Below are 24,633 nucleotides of genomic sequence, written 5' to 3' on the forward strand. Positions count from 1 at the left end.
CTGGGGCAAACAACCAGCCCAAAAACGAACGCGCGGCCATGTTGAATTTCCGAGATTTTGAGAGAAGAGACAAAAGAGCGTCAAGTCGGTGGATTTCTCCAAGCAGCGAGTATTTACCAAACTTACTTTAACTCGATTTAACGTTACACATTGCAACAGTGGCGACGACTTTGCGGGGATTTAGCAAAGTGAAGGTAGCATCTTTTTCAACTAGGTAAAGAGTCATTTCTCAAGCATATGAATTAACCTAGCTAACAGCAACGGTTGCCGTCGATATGAACACATACTGGCTAAGCTAGTTAGCATGCTAACTTCGCCGTTTGGCAAAGGTTGGACAAAAGTGTTATAGTCGCAGGTGAAAGATCCGGACGCGATGTTTTCATGCACATCGTTTCTTGATGAACAGTTTGAGACACGACCCCTCTCATAAATAGAAGCAGGACCTATCATGAGCTTGCGGACAGTACGGTCAAAGCCACGTTGCTACACATAAAGTTTTAACGCTGCCCACAGGCGTCCTAATTAATTTCTTTCATGCTAACTTTGCTAGCTATCAGTGGCAACGAAGGTGTTCATGAAAGAATGGAACCGCGAGTGAATGTCCTGATGGTTGGCTTTACTTTCTATTCTGTTCAACAAGGTTAAACGTCCAGTGGCTAACTAGCTAACTTTGAACATAACTTGGTCTCCGTGATTTTCGTTGTAACTGATGTTACGTTGTCTTACGTTAGCATAACGTTGCGCTTTGCGGTGGCATCACAACAAAGCGTCATTTATTGTCGCCAATTTAATTTTTCAAACATGAAGCTGTTTGATCGAAGGTTGATAAACTTACTAATTAACTTTTAAAACTAGTTGTTGCCGACAGTAATGCATTTACTATGCGTGGTATTGTTTATGAAAGACAACCATTGTTAACTAACACCTAAAATGTGTTGATCTTCAGTGATTTTCAGTAAAGTTAGCTTGGGTTCCTCCCTGTTGAGTGTGCTGTTATTTTCTTTGGCTGGCTTGTTAATGTTCTAATCCACGATTATTTATTGCCTGGCAGGTACCCTGGATTGTTTTGTTGATCTGCAGCTCCTTAAGCACTTTGCAGGCTGCCATCTCGACTTCTGCCGCAGAAGTAAAGGACACTGGAACAAGATAACTGCAGATGTTTAAAGTGGCCTGTCCACGTCAAAGAAAAGATTGGAGTGACTTCGTTTGAGCCAGTATTAAGCTTCAGAAGAAGGTTCAAAGACTTTTGATGTCCAAGGAACAAATCATAAGAATACTCTGAGACATGACCAAGCAGATCATATTTTGCCACTTGCAATTTTGAATGTATTAACATAGCACTTGGACTTAAAACGCCAAGATATCCAAAGAACACAAAGAAAATTCTGGCTCATCGCAGCAAGGATGAGAGTGCTCTGCCAAATGTTCTGAAAGACAATCAGAGGTTGTTTTGGTCACATGTTTGACTTATTTATTCATATGAATGTTAATTTCTCCCTTTTTTGGAGAGTTGTCTTGTAAATAGACAGAATTCCTACGCAGGCCTCTTCTTTTCAAGAGGTTTGAATGTCAGATTGTGTACACGATACATTAAAGAGACACAATACGAGAACATTTTTTATTTTTTCAGCTTTTAGTTTTTTTTGTTTTTTTTTACAAACCGAAGCATTAAGCAGAACAGTTCAGTGGAAAGAGAAGCAGATATAAGTACAGCACATACTGCAAGAAATCTCCCAGTAAAGGCATTGAACCATGGCTACAGCAAGAACTGCAAACCCAGCACCAATGATTGGATTGAACAAACCGGCAAATGGGCAGTTCAGAGGACAGGCCAAGCCAGTCGGACAGCAGTCCAGTACCCTCCAGAAAATGACCAGCATTCCTCAGAGCAGCGGGGGCATCAAGTAAGATACTGGTTCAATATGTTCTCTCTTCTGCTTTGAAAGAAACATTAAATTATTTATCAGTTAATCACTACTCACACTTAGTACAAGAATCTAAAACACATAGATATAGATATTTTTATTTTTTACCACTGTAAACTTTATCCGAAATGGATAGTACTTGTGGAAATTCTGTTCCTTTCAAAGTTAAAGAATAATTCATAGCCAGTACCCCAGTCTGTGAGTAATATACTGTATATGGAAAAATTCGCTGTAAAAAACACAAAACAACTTGGGTTTCTGTGTGTGGGTGTTTTATAATGTTGTTTTCTTAGACTTAACAGTGCACATTCTTATAATTTCCACAGGTTTGGTGATGACTGGAAGACATGCTTGGAGCTTCCTCCAAAAGATAACAGGATAAGAACTTCGGTAAGGCAGCGTAGTCATGGCCAACGTAATCATGCCATTTATAACTGAGACACTTCACATTTCATTAAATTTTAAATGTTTTAGACTCACTGGTCAACCTGTGGATCCTGCTAAATGACAATTTCATATGTTTCTGCTGTGGTCTGCTAGGATGTGACTTCAACTAAGGGAAATGAATTTGAAGACTACTGCCTAAAGCGGGAACTTCTGATGGGGATCTTTGAAATGGGATGGGAGAAACCCTCCCCCGTCCAGGTAGGTGAATCAAATCTTTGGGCCCTTGTTTGTGAAGTAAGTAGTGCTGCAACGATTAATCATTTGATAATTGATCGATGAGCCCTAGAAGTGAGCTTGATTTGTAATTATTTTGTAAACCACCTTTCCTGAAAATTTACCAACAGGCCTCTCTTTCAATGCTGATTTCTGAAATTAACGGTAGTAACCAAAACCCAGAAAACTGTTTTGCTGCTTCAGTCGGAGTTTCAAATTTGACAGGGTTCAAGATTTCACCCGCCAAATATGAATCCATGAATACATTTGACTGCACTGCCTCTATCCATATATTCTTGATTGTGCATGCCAATGTAACAAAATGTTGGGCCTGTCTTGCTGCACCTTCCCGTCAGCCGCAGGATCCCATTATTTCCACCTCTACAACCTACTTTTTGATTGTGTAGAGGAGTGTATGCATTCAAGGAGTGTGGTCCCCAAAAAAAGCTTAATTTGGTCTCCTTTTCCCCACTAACTCTGAACAACAGTTTGCACAATTGTGTGTAGGACATACTGTTTTAGGTGTTGTTTTTGCAGCTCTGTTGTGGTTTCTAAAGGGTCAGGAATTTCCTTTTGCATGTTGTTATTCATATTTTTTTTCCCTATTTCCAATTCTGTCTGTCATGGCCAATAAATCTTGCCTATTGTATTTATTGGACTTGTCTGTCTGCCAAAAGGAGGAAAGCATCCCCATCGCTCTGTCAGGCAGAGATATTCTGGCTCGGGCCAAGAATGGCACAGGGAAAAGTGGTGCCTACCTCATCCCTCTCCTGGAAAGAATAGACCTGAAGAAGGATCACATCCAGGGTGAGTGACTGCTGCCTCTGTCGATTGTTGAAACGGTTAAAGTGCGACAGAATACATATAATAAGGGGGCAATTTTGAGGGTTGTATTATTGTAAAATTCTGTATTGTATTTTGTTTAACAAACAAAAGTTTTAAACAGAAGCAGAATATGAAGGAAATCCTTGGTGTACAGGTTTGTCAGTGGTAGATTTTGCTGCTTTCTACAAATTATTTTAACACCTTTTCTTAAGGTGTGTAATCCCATTAAGACTATTTTTTGTCACAAATTGTGTCCACAATCTCCAAAGCATATGGTGCATGACCACTGTTTTTGAACAGGATTTTCAGTATGAAATGTTACCGTTTCTGCTTTATTTTTTCTCTCTCTCTTTGTGAGTGTCACTAAATTAAATTTTCTCCATGCATCCCACCAACCCTTGCATTTCATCAGCCCTTCCCATTTCTGTCTCAATCTAGCTATAGTATTGGTGCCAACAAGAGAGCTGGCCCTACAGTTGAGCCAGATCAGCATTCAGCTCAGCAAGCACCTCGGAGGGGTCAAGGTCATGGCTACCACGGGTGGCACTAACTTGAGGGATGACATCATGCGTCTTGATGAGATAGGTACTTACTGTCCTGTTACTTTTCAAGATAAGAAAATAGTTGTTTCCGTAAAGAAGATTGTAGATATCTTCTATCTTCTGTAGATATAGAGTCGTTTTTCTAGAAGCTCTTTCGTAGTGTTTCATGGCATGTTTTTACCCTGTCATTGAAGTCTTCACTCATTTGTATTTTATCTTTGGAATTATGCTAGCTATTAGCAAAGGCTTTTTTTTCGGTCAACAGCACTGCTCAAAATGATGCTGAATGACAAACACTTGTTGTGTTCAGTTTAGCAGTGTCCTAGCAGTTCTGTGTGGAACCTGTTGTTGTGATGTGCTGTTTGTGCCTCCTCCTCATAATAGTGCATGTAGTGATCGCTACACCAGGCAGGATACTGGACCTGGCGAAGAAGGGTGTGGCAAAAGTGGATAAGACACAAATGATAGTAATGGATGAGGTGAGTTTGACTCTTCATTTCTGAATTCACTTTTCATTATTGTTGGCTTTTGTCTGTAAACAGTCTTTCTTTATATATCTCTTGCTTCAGGCAGATAAGTTGCTGTCCCAGGACTTTGTGTGCATTATTGAGGATATTATCAGCTTCTTGCCAAAGGAGCGTCAGGTCCTGCTTTACTCTGCTACTTTCCCCATCAGTGTGCAAAAGTTCATGGTGAGAATTCAAACAGCAGTCAGCTTCTCTGAAAAGATTAAAAAAAGAAATCCTGTTTATGTGTAATAATACATTGTGAATGTCTTGTCCAGACCAAACACATGAAGAAGCCTTATGAGATCAACCTGATGGAGGAGCTGACGTTAAAGGGCATCACTCAGTACTATGCCTATGTGACTGAAAGGCAGAAGGTCCACTGTCTCAACACACTCTTTTCAAGGGTGAGTGTTCAGCACTTAACTGCTGCGTACTTGGAGCCAAACACAGCTGCATCATTTTAGAGAGGAACTCGATACTGGAGTTATTATCCATACTCCGTTCATCACAACCTTTGCCATATGTATAGTGATACTTAATTATATTGTGATGGAAGATTTTATCTATATTGGTCACTCTTATATGCAAAATATAAATAGAGAAAAGTAAATAAATTATTGAAACAAACTTTTGTTTAGTTATAAAATATGTGATTGTTCCTCTATAAAGTGCGCAGTTTTGTTCCATTAGGGCAGTTTACATATGATATAAATAAAACTTGATTCAAATTTAAATAAAGACAACAAAATAGAAAAAGAAGAACAGGTGAAGAGCCAAGGAGCTGAATGCAGCCTGCAAGCCCCCGTTTTTAGGTGTACCAATAGGATACCTGTGTGAAGAATTTAGGTAATTCCTCAATGCATTCAGCCTTCACTCATTAATAATCAGAAATCTATATGTTTCTATTACAGCTTCAGATCAATCAGTCAATCATCTTCTGTAACTCCACCCAGAGGGTTGAGCTTTTGGCCAAGAAAATCACCCAACTGGGCTACTCGTGCTTCTACATTCATGCAAAGATGATGCAGGAGTACAGGAACCGCGTGTTCCACGATTTCAGGAATGGATTGTGCAGAAACCTGGTCTGCACAGGTAGGTGAAAGGGAAAAAAAAAAAAAGTGGAAATTTAAATTGTCAGCAGCCACCAGGTTGACTAATGTACATATTTTCTTCTAGACTTATTCACTCGGGGAATAGACATCCAGGCAGTGAATGTGGTCATCAATTTTGACTTCCCCAAAAGTGCAGAGACGTACCTGCACCGCATTGGCAGATCAGGTAAAGATTAACCTAATTATAAATACAGTAAGATTTTTCTTTAGAGCCACCACTTTCAGAAATCTGGCATACCCAGTTTCAGTTTATGACACTGCTACCAACTGTGCATAAAAGCTTCACTATGTCTCCTTTCTCAGGGCGTTTTGGTCACCTGGGCCTGGCCATCAATCTGATAACTTCAGATGACCGCTACAACCTGAAGAACATTGAGGATCAACTGGTCACTGACATTAAACCCATCCCCGGCAGCATCGATAAGAGCCTGTATGTGGCAGAGTTTCACTCTGTTGACCCAGATGATGATGATGGCATTGAAGGTGGAGCCAAAAACTAGGAACCGTGAGCAGCCTGAATGCATGGTCAGTTATTCAAACAGCGCAAACAGCCATTACTGAAAATGAGCTTTTTTTGATCAATTGTTTTGATAAACCCAGTTAAACCAGCTTTGCTTTTGGTCACATTCCTAGAGTAGGGGGTTTCTGTACTCTTAAACACCATGTAGAACACACAAAAAAGTATTGTGTTATTGCTCAATCCCATACGTGGCTGGTGTTAAGATGACTCATCGTCTGCCACTGAAAGACTAAAGTTAGAGTGAAGTGAAGGAGTTGAGTGGTGGCATTATTATTATGGACAGTTTAACATTCAGTATTAAGGAATAGGTTAAGTAAGTACATTATTTGGCAAACAAGTTAATAATTGCAATGGAAAAAAAATCAACAAAACGTATTTATTTCTACATTCTGGTTCTGATTGAGTTTGCGTGTTTTCTGCTGAAGGAGAGCATTAAAGTAGCTGCATTCATTCGGTGCGGGAAATGTCAGAGCTCTCCAGCTTGAAGGAGAGCAAATAACTCGTAACCTTGCTAATGGATAATATCCTCTTTCATCAAGAAGATTAACTGAAGTTTCACAGGATTTAAAGGTGAAGGGGTTAACAGTCGTCGTCTTTGGGCTGCACAAAGACGGTCAGCGTAGATTTGGACAGAGCTGATCAGCGCACGCGGCCAGCTGTCTGCTGTGCCGGTGTGCTAAAGCTGTGACTCATTCACATGGTGGCTCTCGGTAAGTCTAACTTGGCTTTTGTGGTTGTTTTTCAGGAGAAACGTGGTGCCTGGCATCCATCACACACTGTTGGTGACACATCGCACAAGAGCCCAAGTGAAGATCTCTATTTCACACATTGCCACCAAAATGGTTTATTTTAGATTCTTTCATCCTTTCATGCTTCTGTATATGTGGTTTTGGCTATTGGTGAAGTCTGTCATTGAACTCAGCCAATTGACAATAGATGGAAATGGTTATGTTTCTTTTTTTTCTTTGCTGTACCAACGAAAATGTGAAACCAAAGGTAGACTCAGAGGAACGAGCCCAGGTCACATCCTTGCTGTGCAGATGAATACACATGGCCATGGTCACATCCTGCTGACATGCCTTTTGAGCAGAAGCTTTAAAGCAAACCCACTCTTTATTAAAAGAAGAAAAAAAACATGATGGCTTCATGCAGTTGCTACTGATTTGTGTTTAACCTCATCTCAAAGGTGTTCTGTTGTATTGAGATCTGGTGACTGGAGCCCTTAGAAGATAGGTAGAACATAAAGGGATGCACATGGTTGGCAGTGATAATCAGGAAGGCTCTGACATTTTAATTCTCCTCAGTGTTAAATGGCCAAAAGTGTGCCATAAAGATATTAACATCATTATACCACCAGCATGAAGTGTGTGCAGTTTGGGCAGCCTGCCTCCTCTGGCCTCAGTCTGCTTTGTCTGCATACCTCTACTGTCACACGCGGTTATCTGTTACTGTTGACTTCCTGTCCGCTTGAACCTGTCTTGCCATTCTCCTCTGACCTCTCTCATCAACAAGGCACTTAAGCCTTCACACTCGTGGGGTGTTTGTTTTGTACCACTGTCTTAAAAACTTAAAAGACTTGTGTGTGAAAACCCCACGAGATTGGCATGAGCAATCATTCCACAGTCAGTCTCTCAGATCACATGCCCTCCCCATTTCTGATGTTTGGTCCAAACAGCTGAACTGTTTTGACCATGTCTGCCTGCTTTTATACATTGAGTGACTGAATAGATGTTTACATTAGCAAGCGGGGGTACCTAATACCGTGCCCACTGAATATAATTATTTTTGTAGCTTTGGCCTTCAATCCTGTTGGTCCACCGGCTTTATTGCCAAAGTTTGGGTATGCAGTGGTAAAATAATACATGTATCCACAGCCTAACCAAATTAACATCCTCCTGAAGGGAACCAAAGTTGGAAGAGTAGACAAAGAATGACATGAGAATAGAAATAGCTTCAACAAAACAACTAAACCCCAGTGATAAAAACAGGCTGCTGCGGTGCACAGAGCACCTAAAATGGTGTTGCTGATAATGAGCTTGCTAAATGTTTTTTTATATTAAAGGTATACTATGCTGGATTTTCCACACTGTGTCCACCACTTGCGTAGCTTCTTGTTGAAGGCTTGCTGCCACCTGGTCTCAAGTCCTGACCTCAACTGCATTGGCTGGGGGCCACACCAACTGCCCAAATGTTGCAACTTGGAAAGGTCCCGGTCACAACAAAATAAGAAAATACAGAGTGAAGGGTCTCAGCAGGGAAATACATTGCCCCACACGTCTTAATGGTTCATAGGTGATGATTGGGAGAATTATATTTGGGTGAGTCTGTACACTTTTAAAGGAAAATCCTGCATATTACACCTTTTTAAAGTGTTTCCTGCAGAAATATAGTATTAAAAGATGACAGTGTAATGTCCTGTCACTGCAGTGCTTTTTTCTTTATTCCCTTTAAAGCCATTGCACCAGGCAGCATTTTCTCAGGTCTTTTATTAACATGACGGGATGTGAGGGGCATTAGTTAACATTATTCTGTCACCGGTCAGCTTGTTCAGTCCTCTTGATGTAGTTTCTGTGTCCCTTCTTCCCTCCACAGTGCCTTAGTCTGGCCTCTGCTTTGCCGAGGCCCTTGTCCTAACTTTGTATTGTAGGGGAAATGGCACACAAACAGTTCCTTCTTTGACACAGCGACAGTCTGAAAGGATTTGCAGTTTTCCTTATTTGTAACCAGCACATTTGTCTTAGAACAAATGGTGAATATGATCAGCTAAACTGCTCTTGTCTGAATGTATTACATCCTTGAACTACTTGACTTCAACACAATGTCACAAAAAATGTATGTCTCGAATTTATAACATTAACACTGTGAAATTTCCAGCTTTTTTTTTTTTTTTTGGTAATTGTTTCTGTGACTGACCATTACTGCCAAGCACTAGCAGGGAAGGGACTATTGTGTGTGTGTGTGTCCTCTGTCAAAATCTCTGGCATTGTCATTAGCCTTATCTTTGTTCATGTCTGACTGTGGAGTGCCCTTTTTGATGATATATTTACATGCATAATGGTTCCTCAATTATTTAGCATCAGTGCAGGCAGTACTTGAATCAACACATGTAATGTGATAGAGAAAAGAACATTTTCTGAGGGGGTTTGTAACCTGTGAACATTGTGTCCCATCACTTCATTCTTCAGAAAGAAAAACCTTAATGCCTTGACCAGATTCTTTGTTACATGGAAAACAAAGAGGCAAAAATTTTCTGTTAAGTGTGTCAGTGCCAACACCTCAAGCCAATTAAAGTCTGAATGACCAACTTATTCTTGTTTGTATTTTTATGTGTGTATGTCTGCACACTTACAGGGTCACTGTTTTTGGCAAATGTTGATTGAATTAGAATTACTCCTAGTGAGGCAGCCAGGAGCGTGGTTCACACAGCAGGGTTAGTCAATATAAAACCAACGCTTTATTGATGTGATTAAGGCTTTCCACAGAATTGTTATGCAGCTACCTTCATATTATTGCTGGTGAGACAGGACCCAGTTGGAGACTACAATTCTTATTTGCCTGGAATATAATGTTACATCATAAATTATACCATTTGTTTATTACAGTTAGTGTAAATTGCCATTCTCATCTTAGAAAGGTCCAAAAAATGCACACGCATACTTAGGTTTATTTGTATTTTACATGGCGCGATACGTATATTTTTGGTAAATGTATTTACACGATACGGCCACGAAAATAGGTGTACCCTTGGAATGTCATTCAGTAGATTGAATGAAACCAATGTGAAGCGAATGACTCGCGTCTTACGTCATCAGGAGCGGGCTGTCCCAGCTGTAATTTCAGCCAATGGCGGTTGAAGTGATCGGTATAACAGCCAATCCATGAATGACTTACTGGAAATAGGCGGGCACTTGTCAAACTACGGTCACGGACGTTGTCGTGAACTTTACCGGTGTTGAACTACCCCTGGACCCAAACCGTAAGCGTGAGTAGGTAAACCATATTATTGCACGAATAATTTGATAGTAAAATGATAGTAGGTGGTTTCAGTCCTCCCCCCACAATATTTCTGATAACCATGTTTTCTATATAAAGACGAGCGGATCTCGTGGTCGACTCCACATGGCTACCTAGCCACCCAGCTAACCAACCAACCAACCAACCCTGCTAGCTTACATTAGCCTTCACAGGTTAAATACTGCTAGCGCATAGTTTTGCCTCCTGCTGGCTAATCTCCAATGGTGGGCTCTGTAGCAAATCGCAAGCTGTAGCTCGATATATCTTGTGGTTACCAGGTTGTATTGTTTTCTGTTATATATGTGGAGAGTCCGACTAAAGTGGGCCTTAGCTACAACCAGCCTGCTGTTACTGCCTGGACAGTAGGACAGACCACTCCATGTAGCTAGCCAAGTTCATAGTAACTGAATCTTGCAAGTGAGCTAACGTTTCCGTTGCTAACTGACCACAAGTGCATTGCATATATGTGTGAAGAGTGTGTAATTGCATGCTAAGCAGAACAACAATGTGTTTATCAGACCTTGCAAGTCATGCAAACCAATCTATGTTAAAGGGTACTGCCAATTTTGACTCGTACTTTTTCGCCTCACCAGTCCGGAGCCCGAAGCGGTATAATTATATTGCATTGTCATGATTTATGACTTAATTAAGTTAATCATCCACTGCCAATCTTTTCCCAGTCTGTTACAGTCTCAGAGTATGGGCAGTGTGTTGGCTGCCGCCTCCCCCAGTCCTGCCCCAGCTGCAGCTGGAGGTAGTCAAGGGGTCCCGGGGTTGGTGTCGGTCCCTCCAGGGTTCACAATGCCCCCGGTGTCTTCCGTCCCTCAGGCATCTGGATCTGGTCAGGAGACAGCAGATTCAGATTCCTCACTCCCAAACCCAGGCACATATGAGGAGTGCCACCGCAAATGTAAAGGTAAGAAAATTCTGTTGAATTTACTTGATGCACATCTAAGGCCATTAATGACTGATGTAGTTTATATTTCATATTTTGTTCAACTTTTAGGTAATAATCATGGAACTGGAACAACTGTATAATCATTGTCACATTGGCATGTCCTTAAAATGCTCAGATGCTGAGTTACATAGATTTTTTTTTCTTCTTTGTCTGTTTCAGAGGTGTTCCCTCTGCAGATGGAAGGGGTGCGGTTAGTGGTCAACAAGGGCCTGAGTAACCACTTCCAGGTCAGCCATACTGTTACCCTCAGTACCTTGGGTGAATCTGGTTATCGGTTTGGCTCCACCTACGTAGGCAGTAAACAGACTGGGCCAGCAGAGGTAATCATCATTTTCACATGACTTCAACAAACCCCGAAAATGATGCTGACATTTTCGACTTTGGGTTGTAAATCTTACTGGTCATGGTAGAAGTCTGAATATTGTCTGATTGTCTTTTTTTTTTTTTTTTTTTTAGTTGCTTCTTTGTTGCATGAATAGGGAAGAAAATGCTAAATTCCTTTTTAATGGCACAGCCAACTGGTCACAAAGGTTGGCTAATAGGTGAAGGCTGTGTTCACGTGTTTCTTTAGAATTTGAAACTGCACGTCTGGTTTTCAGTTTTCTGCAGAGTAAAATTGCTTTCTTTATGCGAGTGTGTTTGCCCTTGGACAGTTAGATATATTTGTGGTATATAACAAATGTACGTGGGTGCAAACTGCAGGAACATGCACGCAAATGAGCAGGAAAGACTATTTATAATTGCTTAAGACTATGTTTATTTTTTATTGCACTCTTTTGTATATAGCTATTGCTTTCACTCTATCTGCTTTATTGGTTCCGCTGTTACTGGAATTTCCACTTGCGAAACTAATAAAGGAATCTTGAATCTTGAAAAATTCAAAGGTTATAATAAGCCTTTATTGGTTATATTCAGTTATTATATACACATTATTTTTAACTGATAAATACAACTCAGCAACATTTATCACTGATAGACAGGAAGCTATACAGCCCGTAGCTCTATACCATCACTCATTGCAAGTTTTCAGATGTTATCCACATGACTTGAAAACTGATGAAAGTGTTGTTTTGTTCCTGTTAGTCATTCCCAGTCATGGTTGGAGATATGGACAATACCGGCAGTCTGAATGCCCAGATCATCCACCAGCTTACATCTGCTGTACGCTCCAAAATAGCCATCCAGGTATGTAGACTTGTAGAGGGAAGAGCCATTCAGGTGTTGTCTTTTTTCCACTTTAAAGGCTCCCTGACATTGTCTCTCTCAACGCTTTGTGTGTTGCAGACTCAGCAGCACAAGTTTGTGAATTGGCAGTGTGACATGGAGTACCGTGGTGAAGACTTCACCTCCGCCGTGACGCTCGGGAATCCAGACATACTCGTTGGATCTGGTATGAATAGTTTCACATAATGGCAGTGGAGGTTTTGTTATTGATGTTGCTAATTCCTAATAACAATTTTTTGGCTCCAATCCAAGTCCTTTTAATAGAGTATCTGTTGATACCTAGTCAGATATCTGATACTTGTTCAGACTCAAGGCTTATGTTGTTGTTTATTAAAGGTATACCTTGTAGGATTAAAAAAAAAAAAGTATTTATCTGAAGAGATCGTGCCCTCTGCATGTATTTTCAACAGGAAGAACAGTGCCAAAAAAAAGTTTCTTACAAACATCAACTGACAATTGCTGCACAGCATGCCTTTAAATATGTATCTGACACATTAAAATAAAACCTGTAGCTCCACTAAATGTGACACACCTTACTTTTCACAAGCTACTTCAGTCAAATCCTGGACATTCTGGCTGCAAAATATTAAGTTTATTGCCTTTAAATTGGATGCTGAATCAAAGTTCAACTGGGAGAATGTAACTCCTAAAACTGATGTGACACGATTCACTAGAGAGAAAGCCTCTTACTAAATACAGAAGCGCTGTGGTTGTACAGTGGTGTTACAGAGGAGAACCTGTGAAGCCATTTGTTTTTAGTTAACAAGACGCAGCTTTGTGAAAAGCTGGAGAAATAACCAGGAGCTGAATAACTGCTGAAAACAAAAACGCTAGAATGCCTGAGAGAGGGGGATGTGTGTATGTATATATATGTAATGGAAGATCTTTTACTATGTTCCCTCAGGCATTTTGGTGGCCCACTATCTCCAGTCTATCACACCGGCACTGGCTCTGGGTGGTGAACTAGTGTACCACAGGAGGCCAGGGGAGGAAGGAACAGTCACCTCTCTCTTGGGCAGGTACACAGGTAAAATCCACTCTGTGCTTTCTGAACTGTGCACTGTGTATGTGATCTGTGACAGATGTTTAAATCCTTTTTTTTTTCCTCTTCAGGTGACAACTACGTAGCTACGTTGACTTTGGGTGGAGCAGGAGCTCATGCTACATATTATCACAAAGCCAATGATCAGGTGTGTGGATGGATTTCTGTGTATTGCGTATTGCAGTATTTTTGTCAGGTCTGTCTTAAAACATTACTTGTGCATTTGTACAATGAAACCGGTTTTGGTTGCTGCAGTTGAATTTGCTACACCCCTCCTCCGAACAGCAACTGGCCAATCATAGCTTAGTAACTGTAACTTGGCACCGGCGGGCCTAGCGAGCTTTGCATTTCTCTCTACATATTGATGTGGTTTGCATGAGACTGTGAGGAGAGCCATACTCATTATCTCAAAGAGTTTGGAGGGTGCTGTGTTTTTATGGTTTTTCAAAAAGCTAAAACTCAAGCGCAAACATGTGAGGAATGGATTAAACTTTCTTTATCTGCTTGAACGTAAGCTCCAACTTTGAGCATTTCTGGATAACTAGCTTACTACCTACCGTAGTTACCAATTGTTACGTCCAGAGACAATGGGTGTGTTACTACCTTTCTTCATTATTTTCTGCGGTTACGTAGGAAAAATACCTGTTCAGGACCGACACATCCACTGTTACATCAATCTGAGCCAAGATGCATTATATCAGAATATGGAGCAATGATAGCAGCACAGTCCTGCTCTTTTGTTTTGGGATGTTATGTCTGGGACATTTAGCTTTAGTCTTTTAGCATTATCTCAAGTATATATTTAAGACCTTTTTTACAGTGGAGTCATTTTCCAGTGTGTCACATAGAAACATCTTTCCATGTGCATATTGGCACATGTGAACCTATCCTTTAACTTCTGTCTTTCTAATACAGTTGCAGATAGGAGTTGAATTTGAAGCCAGCACGCGGATGCAAGACACCACAACATCCTTCGGTTACCAGCTGGACCTTCCCAAAGCTAACCTGCTTTTTAAAGGTAAACAAATGCAAGGCGCATATGAGCTTAGTCACATAAATTAAGCTGTGATGGAGTGTAACTAAGTACATTAAAGTACTGCACATTAGCATGGTTTTGAGGTACTTTAATAATTCAGTGTTATGCTGTAGTCCGCTGTATTTCAGAGGGACATTTGTACTTTCTACTTTATTTCTACTGCATTTACTTGAGCTTTAGTTACTTTTCAGATCCAAAATATTAATACAAAATATAACCAACTAATAAAGTTTTGATATATTATTATAGATTAAGCTACTCAGCAGAATATAAAGTAGTTAAAATGATATCCACCTTTTACTGGCTGCATCATATGTGATATATACATAAATGCATTGAACTTATTATCCAACAGTACAATATAGTGATCTGAAATGGGTCTGCATAATGCATAATTCAGCATAACGAATAGTTTTACTGTTGCTGCTTTAAGTACATTTTGATACTAATATGAGTGCAGAAGTTTTACTTGTAACAGTATTTCTATACTGTGGTATTTCTGCTTTTACTGAAGAGTACTTCTTGCACCACTGAAATTAAACAACTATTCATTTGAACATTACAAAATGATTATAGACTTTATCCTGAAAGATATTCATCTCCTTTCTCACCTTTCCTCTGCTCAGGCACAGTTGATAGTAATTGGGTGGTTGGGGCAACCATTGAAAAGAAACTGGTGCCACTGCCTCTCACACTGGCCTTAGGGGCTTTCCTCAACCATCGCAAGAACAAGTTCCAGTGTGGCTTCGGTGTCACCATTGGCTAGAGGTGCGGGGGCTGCCTGGAGTCAGCTCACAGGCCACAGCTTGGACCGGCACAGAGACACACAGGAACCTGGACTAAATTTTAGAAATTTGATTCAGAGACTCTCTTTCGACTGTGATTTCTGGGGCAGACAGAGAGACAATGACAACTACCAAGGAGCCAGGACTGGCCAAGCCATGCCTACATTCTGTAGCACAAATGTCTTTCCTTTATGGCGTATTGGATATACCCAGAGGCTAGAGAGATGTATATCAGAGGGCATCAGTGATGCATGAGAACATGTGATGTGAAAATCAAAGTGGTTAGAAATAATATATGGTGATCATGTATGACGGAGTGAAATAAATGTGATTACTTTTTGTATAGAACTGGATGTTTTTATTACTTATAGAAGAACTGGGTGCAGAGTTCAGACACAGTTTAATTCTCTGTAAAGTATGATGTAGTCCAGTGTAACCCATGCAACAGTGTTACATGTGTGAAGCTTATAATTGGCTTTATTGAGACTGTGTCAGGGAGATACTAATTCAGCGGATTTCTTTATACACAGCACACAAAAGACAATACTTAGAGTATAATGAAATACAGCACATACCACAAGTTATGGCCTCAAGAATGACCACAATTTAAAGCTGCAATAGTCAATATTTTACCAATGATTGATTAAATGATCACTATGAAAGGTGTCACATATGGACGAACCCAGAGGATCCACATGCAGAGACAAAGTTAGCATCTAGCTTGTGAGCATAGAGCAAAGAGTACTTCTCCTCATCAAGTGGACACATGCTCTGATTGAGGTAAACAAATGCTAATAATTCTATGCTGGATGTATAAAGCAAGTATTTTAAATAAGTAGCATATGAAGTTAACATATGCGTCTGTTTCCACTATTTGAAAAAAAAAAAAAAAATCCATTAATGCTGGTCTAATTAACACAGTCTTAAAACTTAAAGAATGTATTACTTTAAATAAATCTGCCATGTTTCCTTAGTATAAGCAGTAGTAGTCATCATCCATCAAGTAATTGGGTAAGTCATGTTTTTTTAATACTTAGCACCCATCTGTGTGTTTTTCCGTCTTTAAGTTACAAAGAAATTTTTTGCTTTATAATCTTTACTGTTAATGTGTAAGTCAGTATGATAATCTAATCATCTTACTTGACATGCTGGGAGGAGCTTCCTGCGCCTCCAGAGGCTGCTGTTGGCTTTCCACGACTCCTTCATTCAACATGTGAGCCTTCAAACAGCAGCTCTTCCTGCACGCTGATACTTGCCTGCTTGGGACTCTGGTCGGGACTGCGGTGACTCGCTTCTCATCATGCCGACATGCATCTTGTGAGTGGATGATTCTCTTCAGTTGGTGTTTGTGCTATTTAGATTATTTCATGTTCTTGGTGGATGGACAGCTTTAGCTGTTGTACAGTTGTTCATCACCGTAGCCCCCACAATTACAAAAAGCATGCTGGTTTGAAAAATATTTATTCGAAAGCCTCAAAAAAAAAAATCAATACTATAAGATCCCAGCTACTGCTTTTTAAAGATTTAGTCTCACAATTCAGTCCAAACACTAATAAGAATTGTCTGACGAGTGGAAACAAAACCATGTTACTGCAGGCATTTTCTATCATTCCCAAATATGTTATTCTTGTGACTCAAGAACAACTGCACAGGGACAGCAATACAATTCCACATCATACAGTATGTACGCATTCTTGACATAAAAATAAGGGCTCACAGCAGCATTTCCTTTTTTATAAGCATTCAAACCTTTTTCATTTTTGCAATACTATAAGATATCAAAAAGTATGATTTCAAGATAATCTGAATACCAACATATACATGGAAACAACACTACACTAACAACAGAATAGCCATGGTATGACAGCCATTTCTGTCATTGTTATATTACCCCAATGTCTAACATCTGCCAATAGTTCTTTACCCATTGCACCCTTCTCTTTTTATTAGGTGCATAAATTACCAGAGAAACACCAAAAGAAATTCATTAAAACCTGAGAACTGCTGACTTACTCAGCCGGTGCCAAATTTACTGGCCCATGTGCAGAGGTGCACGAGAGGTGGCGCACATCAAGGTATCAGGAGCATGAAGACTAGCAGGAGGGTGAGCACAGGAGAAGCCACCAAACCAGGAGAGAAGCCAAAAATGCTGCAGCAGGAACAATAGAATGGATTAGATCAAATAATACACTGGGGAGTGCTGCTTGTGTTGATACAGACGCGCTTATGTAACGAGTCAATGAGCATCAAATCTTTTTCAAGCCTGCTGTTTGTGTGACGTGTGTGAGTAAATCTGAATACCTGTCGTCATCGGTTGTTTTAGGCGGTGGAAAGGTGGTGGGCAAGACCCTGTAAAACGCACAGCATCATTCAAAGACATTAAAATCACTAAACACTAACACTAAATTGGCCATCTTTGTCATGAGAACGGCTGAAAATGTGCTTGATTTGCTAACAAATGTCCTTACCGTGTTGAGCATGGGCCTTCACTCAGCTCTTTAGGAGGAAGTGCAATGTTCACTGGTTTCACTTTAGGACATGGCAGAGTGCTTCCATTAACTATAGGAGTGAGATCTAGCAAAAGAAGACAGTTTCAGTCATGTTGTACAACAAAACTTCCACGTAGGTGTGAAGTGATTTAATTGTTTCAAATGTGTTTGCTGTAGACTTCCAAGGAGAACAGATACAATCAGGTTTAGCAGTAAAAAGATTTTTATTGGCCTGCCTTCGAAGCTGAAGACGAAGATGGTGCTGTTTCCCTTGAGGAAGTCCCTGGTTTGTATTTCTTTCAAAGGCGCAAAATATCTTCTGCCAATCAGAGGTCCGACATAGATGGTCTCATTATTCTCGTCTACAAGTGGAGTTCCAATCTCCCGAGGATTATCCCAAATATAGGAACCTGTTTACAGAAATCATAGTAGAAAATTTAAGGAATCAGAGAGGAAATACTATTACATACAGTGTGCTAAAGTAGTGACTTTCATTTGTTTTATAAAGGATTTGTTGGTGTTTGTACCATTAACGCCGGTCACGCTCAGGTCACTGGTGATACTCCTTTGCTTGGACATTTGCAGCTGGATGTTGGGGTTCTGATCCAGCATCTTGAATGTCACCTGCCTTTGTGGGCAAGGCCACTCCAGCTTGTCATCATATTTACCAGACATGAGGCGCACAAACACTCCAAAATACGTTTTGTACAGCACAGTCCCGACCGAGTAAGCGTAGCCCCCGCTGGAGTACTGCAATGGGCTGGATATAATGGTTCCATAATCGCTAGTGCTCAAAACCCTCTCAAAATCATTAATCTGCAGGGTTACATGCGGGCATTCGATCTCAGACAGATTGATGTCATCGATTGAGAAGCCACCCGAAGAGCTTCCTGCTCCTTTACGAACCTCAAACTCCACCTGGAAGTGTTTGGTAGCATCCAGGGAGACATGCTTGAGCTGCCAGTGAGATGTTCGTGGACCTGATGGAAGAGTTGTGATTTGATGACTAAACTTCATTCACAGTTCATCAGTCTTTAATACCATTTAGAGCAGATGATACCAGATAATCATGCAGCTTCACATTACCAGTGATCTGTCCAATGAGGCGGAGGGTTCCTTTGGTGTCCCATTCATGCTGAAACTCTCTCAGCCAGATGTTAAGTTGGTCTGACTCACTCCCACTGTGGTAGTAGTAGAACTGGAGACACTGGACATGACAGTCCCTATTGGGATTCATCTTGTGGGTCTCCAGTATGGATGAGTCTCCCTCCTTACCCGACGCTGTGCTAGCATGCATGAAGTAACCTGGATCTTCACCTAGAAAGTTGTCCAAAATGAATGTGTTATGGCGGGTCTTTGAACATACTATCTACATAGAAGTTATGTATAATTTAAATAAGTGATGTATCAGGTAGCTGACAGTCGAAAGATGGCAAGAAATGTGGGAAAAGACAGAAGGAAGTGCGAGAGGTCCTCGGCTGGATGGGAACAGGGAATATTGAGGTTCATAAACACATTAACCACCAGGCATGGCACCCCAAACATTTCATTTCATTAACAAACAGCTGCAAAAATGTTTGTTTGAAATTTTGAAATCTGACCTTCATAATCCTTATTGCCACTGGGTAGACTGGTGTGGTCAGAGGTAGGACCCGCGGCAACGTACTTCACCATTTCCCAGCCAGTGCCACTCTGTGAACAGCGTTTCATGTGACACATGTGTCCCTTCAAAAAGCCGCAGTGCATCTTAAATGCAACGGTTGAGTCTGTAGAGGTGAATGAAGAACACAGGATGAGGACTATTAATTGACTTGGGGATATTAAGTTAAAATGTGATAGCTTCTCAGTTTATTCGAGTCTATAGATAATATGCAATGGCTGCAGCTCAAGCACAGGATTTGCAGGGATTAATGCATTTGAGTTGTTAATATATTATCAGTAGGATTGACTGCACCCCATTTTCATTGTTTCTGCAGCTGTATGGACTTACACGGGTACACAGGAACATTTTTAAGAACCCTGAAGCTCTTTATATGCTGTATTTTTTGGTATTATTGAGTTCATGTCTGTGTTAATTAAGAAGGGGTTGGCAGAAGCCTCACTGCAGCTTTGATTGTTTTAGAGCTCCCTTAGAGCAGAGCCTTTTTCTGCTAAATGCAACTGTACAGCCATTTGCTTTAAAGGCTCACTCCAGAAATGTCTTGGCTATTTATTGGCTCTGATCAGTTGCCACCAGTTAGTTTTTGTACAGATTAAACGAACAGGATATAATTAGGGTACTTTAGAGATGCTGGTCAGCACTGCAAAACCTCATAGGAGAGAGGTTGGGGTGGAACAGACCATGTGACTTGCTGCTGTTAGTCAATGCTGGCTTTGGTTAACTATAACCATGATCTTTCCCTACCCTGAACAAAATAGTTTTTGTTGTCTGAACCTGCTTCAGATCTCAACCAAAGAGGGGGCAGATTGGATAAGAATCGTTTGTATAGCGGCCATTTTTTTTAGCAATTTGCTGAGCACTGTCCTCCTGCTGATTAGGGAGCCAGATCAGAAAGCACACATATTGGCTGTATTGAAAGGCAATGATTCCTTTGGTTGAAACACAGTTAAAGTTCCTGAGTTCCTATAAATGTTCTCAGAAAAGTTTCTGGGCTATAAATACTATAACTTACTTACTTGCTATGACTGGGTGTTGATCCCTTTAATGCCAAACATCAAGCACTTACTGCATTTGTAGAGGAGGTTCAGCTCCTTAACATCGCTGGGACTCATTTCCAGTCTTTGACCGATAATATCCTGGAATTGTGGATCGTTGGTGACAATTGTTGACCCATTGCCATTGGTGAATGCATTTTTGCCGTAGTGCATCACTGAGAAGAAGTCATATGGGACTCCGTTGGTGGTGCTGTATTTGTCGCTGACCTTTCTGAAATTATTCTCATAACCTAGAAGACACAGAAAAAAGGAACTATCAATTGGCTAGCTAAAGCATGATTCATTAATCATCGATTAGACAATAAAATATGACATACTACAATATCATATACTCAACCTATCAGTTAAAACATTTCAAAAATGGAAGAAATGAATCATGTACACATTGATCTCTTGCTGTACAAGTGCTGACTAGTGGAAAATTAAATAGGGAAGCAACACAAAGACTGTTAGTAATATTAAGATATTAATAAACCTTTTGGAAATTATGCAGTATATCATTTGTTTTATTGAGGCATTAATGCAGAGGCATTAATACAGATTCGTTTCTATATACTTTTCTATATACTTTTGATAATCCTACTTTTAATTTAAACAGCTACAAAATTGATGATTATGTTTATGTATTAATTGTTGGATTCATTCATTTATTTTCAGCCCTCTCCAGGTGCTTTGTGCACATTGACATAACATATGTAAATAATGAAAGTCTTAATGAAACCTTTTAGGATGTTGTCATATTGAATGGTCACATATTTATCTCTGTCGTATCGGGACTGTTCATGGTAGAAGCCGAGAGCATGGAGGAACTCGTGCTCAACAATGGAAGTGAGATCACAGTATCTCCCGATGGAGAGGACCTGTCCATTGGGTTGTACACGGCCAATATATGAAAAACACCTAGAACAGAAAAAACACTCATCAGTTAAACATTTCCATCTTTATGTCACTAACCTGAGCGGGGGTTTTATTTCTATGTTGTCTGTATGAACACAAACACTTATATTGATCAAGCATGCGCCCTTCACACCATAAATGCTAAAATCTCACCTCTCTGAAAGCATTAGCAACCCTAATATAGGGTTACTTGTTATGTAGCAAAGGAGAAAGATAAAGATGAAAAACACAGAAAATAAGAAAAATACAAAAATACAATACATACCCGCCGAGCAGTCGGACAGAAATGTAATAGTCCTCAGAATCCCTTGGTTTGAAGTCAATGCATGACTTCAACCTGAACTGATCGAAGGCTTTCAGGATGACTCCTTTAGCATTCATCTCTTCCATTGTTCAGTTGTGTTATAGAGAAGAACAAAGAAATGACAATTTAAATGCACATAACATGTGAGGTATTCTTGCTTGTGTACATTATTCAGAGGAACTGCCCTCACAAACTCCATCCATACTCAGGTGGAGGGAGTAGTTTTACACACCTGGATGATGTGAAACTATGTTGATTTAAGATATCAAGCATCAGGTTCAGCTGCATAGCTTTGGCTCAGTTCAATTTGAGCTGTTTCTTGCTACAAAACTGGGTATGTTTAACAGACGTTGGGACATTTTCCAGTATTTTAAGCAAAAACGTGACCAAGCAGGTTGTGCCTAAACATAACCAGACCTTAACCACAGCATTGCCACAACATAAAATGTTAAGTTTGAACGTAAAGAAATGTAATGCACAACATATCTGTGGTTTGCTGAAACATACAATGCCAACATGTAACATTTTTCATGAAGCAGTGCAACGCCTACAGATATTCTGGGTTATTATGTAGGAAAAAGTATATTTACCGAGGCTGTTTTCCAAAACATATGGGACTGGGGATGTCCAGTAAATGTTTTCACCGATCACAGCACTTCTTTGTGGCTTTTCAGGCTAAGATCCATAAGAAATGTATTATTTGCACAAAAAATTCCTACATACACACTTGTCATTTTAATCATTTGCTACAAAACTACTAAACTCACCTCAAGAATATCATCAAGGAATGAACCTAAGATAAAGCATGAAAAATCCATCAATCACTAATAGTTAATAACACTATGAAGCTAAAACAAAGATGCTCTGTCAAATATAAAGTCTGCATAACAATCTCACCACAAGGTCCATTTAATGATAAGAAGCTGTTCAACTTTACCCTCATTTACATCTTCAATGTCCTTGTCTTCACCAATTTCTATAAAAAAAACAAACAGATGAGATGCTTCCTTGTGTAGTGACTCATGAAAAATGATTAAGTTAAATGAATTCTGTGAAATAAAATCGAGAATATTAAAAAGAATATAATTTACCTATCATCTCTTGTCCACCCTGTAAAAAAGAAATGATCAGATCAACATATAATGGTGTGATTCTCAGACATATAACATGAAAAATAAATCAAGTTAAGTGTACTCAAATTGAAATTTGAAGTTTGATATCTGCAATTAACTTTAATAACTCATAAATTAAACTATGGGTGATTGCACACTTCAGAGAATCTAATAGTACTAACAACATGAAGTACATCATTATTTGACAGAAAGCACAGCAGTAAATGAACTCTTACTTGTTCTATTGAGAATGCTGACGAAACTGCTAAATTCACAACAAGGAATATGAGGCCTTTCATCCTTGTAGTGTCACTTGGCCCAAAGTTAAATCCTACAGCAGAGATTATATGAAGAAGCCAGAAGCCAGATATGCTATTACTGAAATGCAATAAAGCCACTCTACATTTAGAAAATTTCCACCTGTGTTAAGCGTCCACCAGCCTGACCTGTCTGTTCTTCAACTGCACATACAGAGCTTTGGCTGTGAGTTTTAAAAGGACATTGAGAAAGCCAAACCGGTTTTACACATTTCAGTTGTTATGCAGGCAACATACTTTATAAACACTTGGGTGATTGTGGATGCTTTCATTGCATCAAGATAAACAGCTTTGTCACTGTTTCTTGCATTGTCAGTTCCTGCACGTCAGGTCATTGTCATTGTCATAGTTCTGAGACATGCACACAAAAGGATCTTGTAAAATTCCTTTGCTGCCAGAGAACAGTATTCAGATTTTTTTCAGGTGTCTTTAGACAGTAAACATTACACTTGAACATTACATAGCCTGAACATGACACACACTCACAAAACACAGAAACATGGAATATTTCTTTATTTGCAGGCGATTAGATATTCCTTTATTAGTTCCACAGTGGGGAAAAATTTGATTCTCTAAAACAACTTAGAAAGTATAAAGCCGTTAACTCAATCGCAGCAGTATGGCCAAATGTAATGAATTAGGACTACAGCAATGACACTAAACTATATTCTGGTCTCTCTGCTGGTGATCTTTTAATCTGATCTGCACTTATTTTTTCATAATTTTCACTGACAGTCTTCTTGATTGTTGTGTGTGTCCTGCTACTTCATAGTAAACTAATCCTCTCTGTTATGCGGTAATTCAGTAGACCCAGACAAATGAACCGATTAAAAGGTGTATACAGTGCTAACCACAGACAATGTTGGAGGAGGTTTGAAAGCATACTTTTACAGGCTATTACTTCACACTGGAAGAATTTGAACTATAGCAAGATAGAGATCGTGTTTGATCACCGAAGCTACTTAGAAAAAATAGTTCAAATTACTTTGAAACAAAAAATCTGATCAAACTGACAATCATGTCAATATGATATGAACAAAATATAAAACAGCAAGTCAAGTCACATGTCCACAAAAAGTCTTTCAGTTGAGCTTATTTCAAAAGGTGCACTTGTTCATAGGTCATACATGAAAAAAACATCTAAAATATTCCACACTTCAAAAGAAAGTGGAAGGAATATCAGCTTTGAATTACAGCAGAGGCAAAATAAAAATGAAAAACAATTCCTTTCCTTCTATGCTCCAAAGCTGTTTGCTTTCAGTGGTTAAATACACAAAAAATGTATTCAATGTAATTCTACTACTTCAGTCACTCTGCAATATAAATGTAGCTGATCTACCAGCAAGCTACTGCAAAATGACTACTGTTTAATTACATGTAGTAGTGCCCCAACACTGACCACAAGCCTGTCTTAATTCTTGTGGCTGAGATAATGGAGGTTTGACATGTTCACTGTCTTCAGTTCAGATGTTTTGCAGGTTTAATGTTTAACATGTTCACTGTTGGTAGGATTCACCCTCCTGGGGCTTGGGTTGTCCAACGGAGCTTCAGTAAGACAGAAAACATCTCTCCTGATAGGTGCGTGTCACTGGTGACGGCTTTTCAAGTGTTTGTGTTGACGTATGAACATATCAGTCACAGTTGAGC

At 39.7% G+C, this 24,633-nt stretch overlaps 3 protein-coding genes across 5 annotated transcripts; 2 read left to right on the forward strand and 1 right to left on the reverse strand.

Moving 5' to 3' along the window:
• The first annotated feature begins 38 nt into the window (after positions 1-38).
• On the forward strand, positions 39-9,400 carry ddx61 (DEAD (Asp-Glu-Ala-Asp) box helicase 61). 2 transcript variants are annotated; one of them, XM_070967308.1, is made up of 13 exons: positions 39-214; positions 1,052-1,904; positions 2,252-2,315; positions 2,466-2,570; positions 3,263-3,392; positions 3,823-3,995; positions 4,337-4,431; positions 4,522-4,644; positions 4,737-4,865; positions 5,373-5,553; positions 5,638-5,739; positions 5,877-6,098; positions 6,839-9,400. In XM_070967308.1, the coding sequence occupies exons 4-12, from the start codon at positions 2,546-2,548 to the stop codon at positions 6,071-6,073; spliced, it is 1,155 nt and encodes a 384-aa protein (XP_070823409.1). In that variant the 5' UTR covers positions 39-214; positions 1,052-1,904; positions 2,252-2,315; positions 2,466-2,545; the 3' UTR covers positions 6,074-6,098; positions 6,839-9,400. The 2 variants fall into 2 exon arrangements, with proteins under 2 accessions (XP_070823409.1, XP_070823408.1); XM_070967307.1 differs by having other exon boundaries at positions 3,849-3,995; positions 6,839-9,394.
• A 601-nt stretch (positions 9,401-10,001) lies between these two features.
• tomm40 (translocase of outer mitochondrial membrane 40 homolog (yeast)) lies at positions 10,002-15,500 on the forward strand. Of its 2 annotated transcripts, none has more exons than XM_070967314.1 (9): positions 10,002-10,079; positions 10,788-11,023; positions 11,225-11,385; positions 12,149-12,250; positions 12,350-12,455; positions 13,194-13,316; positions 13,403-13,479; positions 14,247-14,349; positions 14,994-15,500. In XM_070967314.1, the coding sequence occupies exons 2-9, from the start codon at positions 10,807-10,809 to the stop codon at positions 15,131-15,133; spliced, it is 1,029 nt and encodes a 342-aa protein (XP_070823415.1). In that variant the 5' UTR covers positions 10,002-10,079; positions 10,788-10,806; the 3' UTR covers positions 15,134-15,500. The 2 variants fall into 2 exon arrangements, with proteins under 2 accessions (XP_070823415.1, XP_070823414.1); XM_070967313.1 differs by having other exon boundaries at positions 10,004-10,075.
• Positions 15,501-17,196: 1,696 nt separating this feature from the next.
• On the reverse strand, positions 17,197-23,039 carry LOC139334454 (meprin A subunit beta-like). The gene is made up of 15 exons (XM_070967337.1): positions 22,906-23,039; positions 22,649-22,667; positions 22,495-22,533; positions 22,325-22,350; positions 22,148-22,232; positions 21,519-21,636; positions 21,078-21,256; positions 20,368-20,586; positions 19,243-19,407; positions 18,728-18,958; positions 18,169-18,621; positions 17,878-18,051; positions 17,621-17,726; positions 17,454-17,501; positions 17,197-17,301 (listed from the first exon to the last, which is right to left on the reverse strand). The coding sequence occupies exons 1-15, from the start codon at positions 22,966-22,968 to the stop codon at positions 17,223-17,225; spliced, it is 2,004 nt and encodes a 667-aa protein (XP_070823438.1). The 5' UTR covers positions 22,969-23,039; the 3' UTR covers positions 17,197-17,222.
• Between the last annotated feature and the right edge of the window lie 1,594 nt (positions 23,040-24,633).

This window comes from Chaetodon trifascialis, chromosome 7 (assembly GCF_039877785.1).
Source record: "Chaetodon trifascialis isolate fChaTrf1 chromosome 7, fChaTrf1.hap1, whole genome shotgun sequence".
NCBI classification, from domain to species: Eukaryota; Metazoa; Chordata; class Actinopteri; order Chaetodontiformes; family Chaetodontidae; genus Chaetodon; species Chaetodon trifascialis.

Bases quoted from the DNA above. Each gene is read 5' to 3' on its own strand.
- LOC139334454 (XM_070967337.1), bottom strand. From the start codon at position 22,968: ATGAAAGGCCTCATATTCCTTGTTGTGAATTTAGCAGTTTCGTCAGCA. The intron at 22,351-22,494 runs GTAAAGTTGAAC...GCTTTATCTTAG, and splicing joins CATTGAAGATGTAAATGAGG to GTTCATTCCTTGATGATATT. The intron at 17,502-17,620 runs GTAAGGACATTT...TGCGTTTTACAG, and splicing joins GAAGGCCCATGCTCAACACG to GGTCTTGCCCACCACCTTTC.
- ddx61 (XM_070967307.1), top strand. From the start codon at position 1,753: ATGGCTACAGCAAGAACTGCAAACCCAGCACCAATGATTGGATTGAAC. The intron at 2,316-2,465 runs GTAAGGCAGCGT...GTGGTCTGCTAG, and splicing joins ATAACAGGATAAGAACTTCG to GATGTGACTTCAACTAAGGG. The intron at 3,393-3,848 runs GTGAGTGACTGC...GTCTCAATCTAG, and splicing joins GAAGAAGGATCACATCCAGG to CTATAGTATTGGTGCCAACA.
- tomm40 (XM_070967314.1), top strand. From the start codon at position 10,807: ATGGGCAGTGTGTTGGCTGCCGCCTCCCCCAGTCCTGCCCCAGCTGCA. The intron at 11,386-12,148 runs GTAATCATCATT...TGTTCCTGTTAG, and splicing joins AACAGACTGGGCCAGCAGAG to TCATTCCCAGTCATGGTTGG. The intron at 12,456-13,193 runs GTATGAATAGTT...ATGTTCCCTCAG, and splicing joins AGACATACTCGTTGGATCTG to GCATTTTGGTGGCCCACTAT.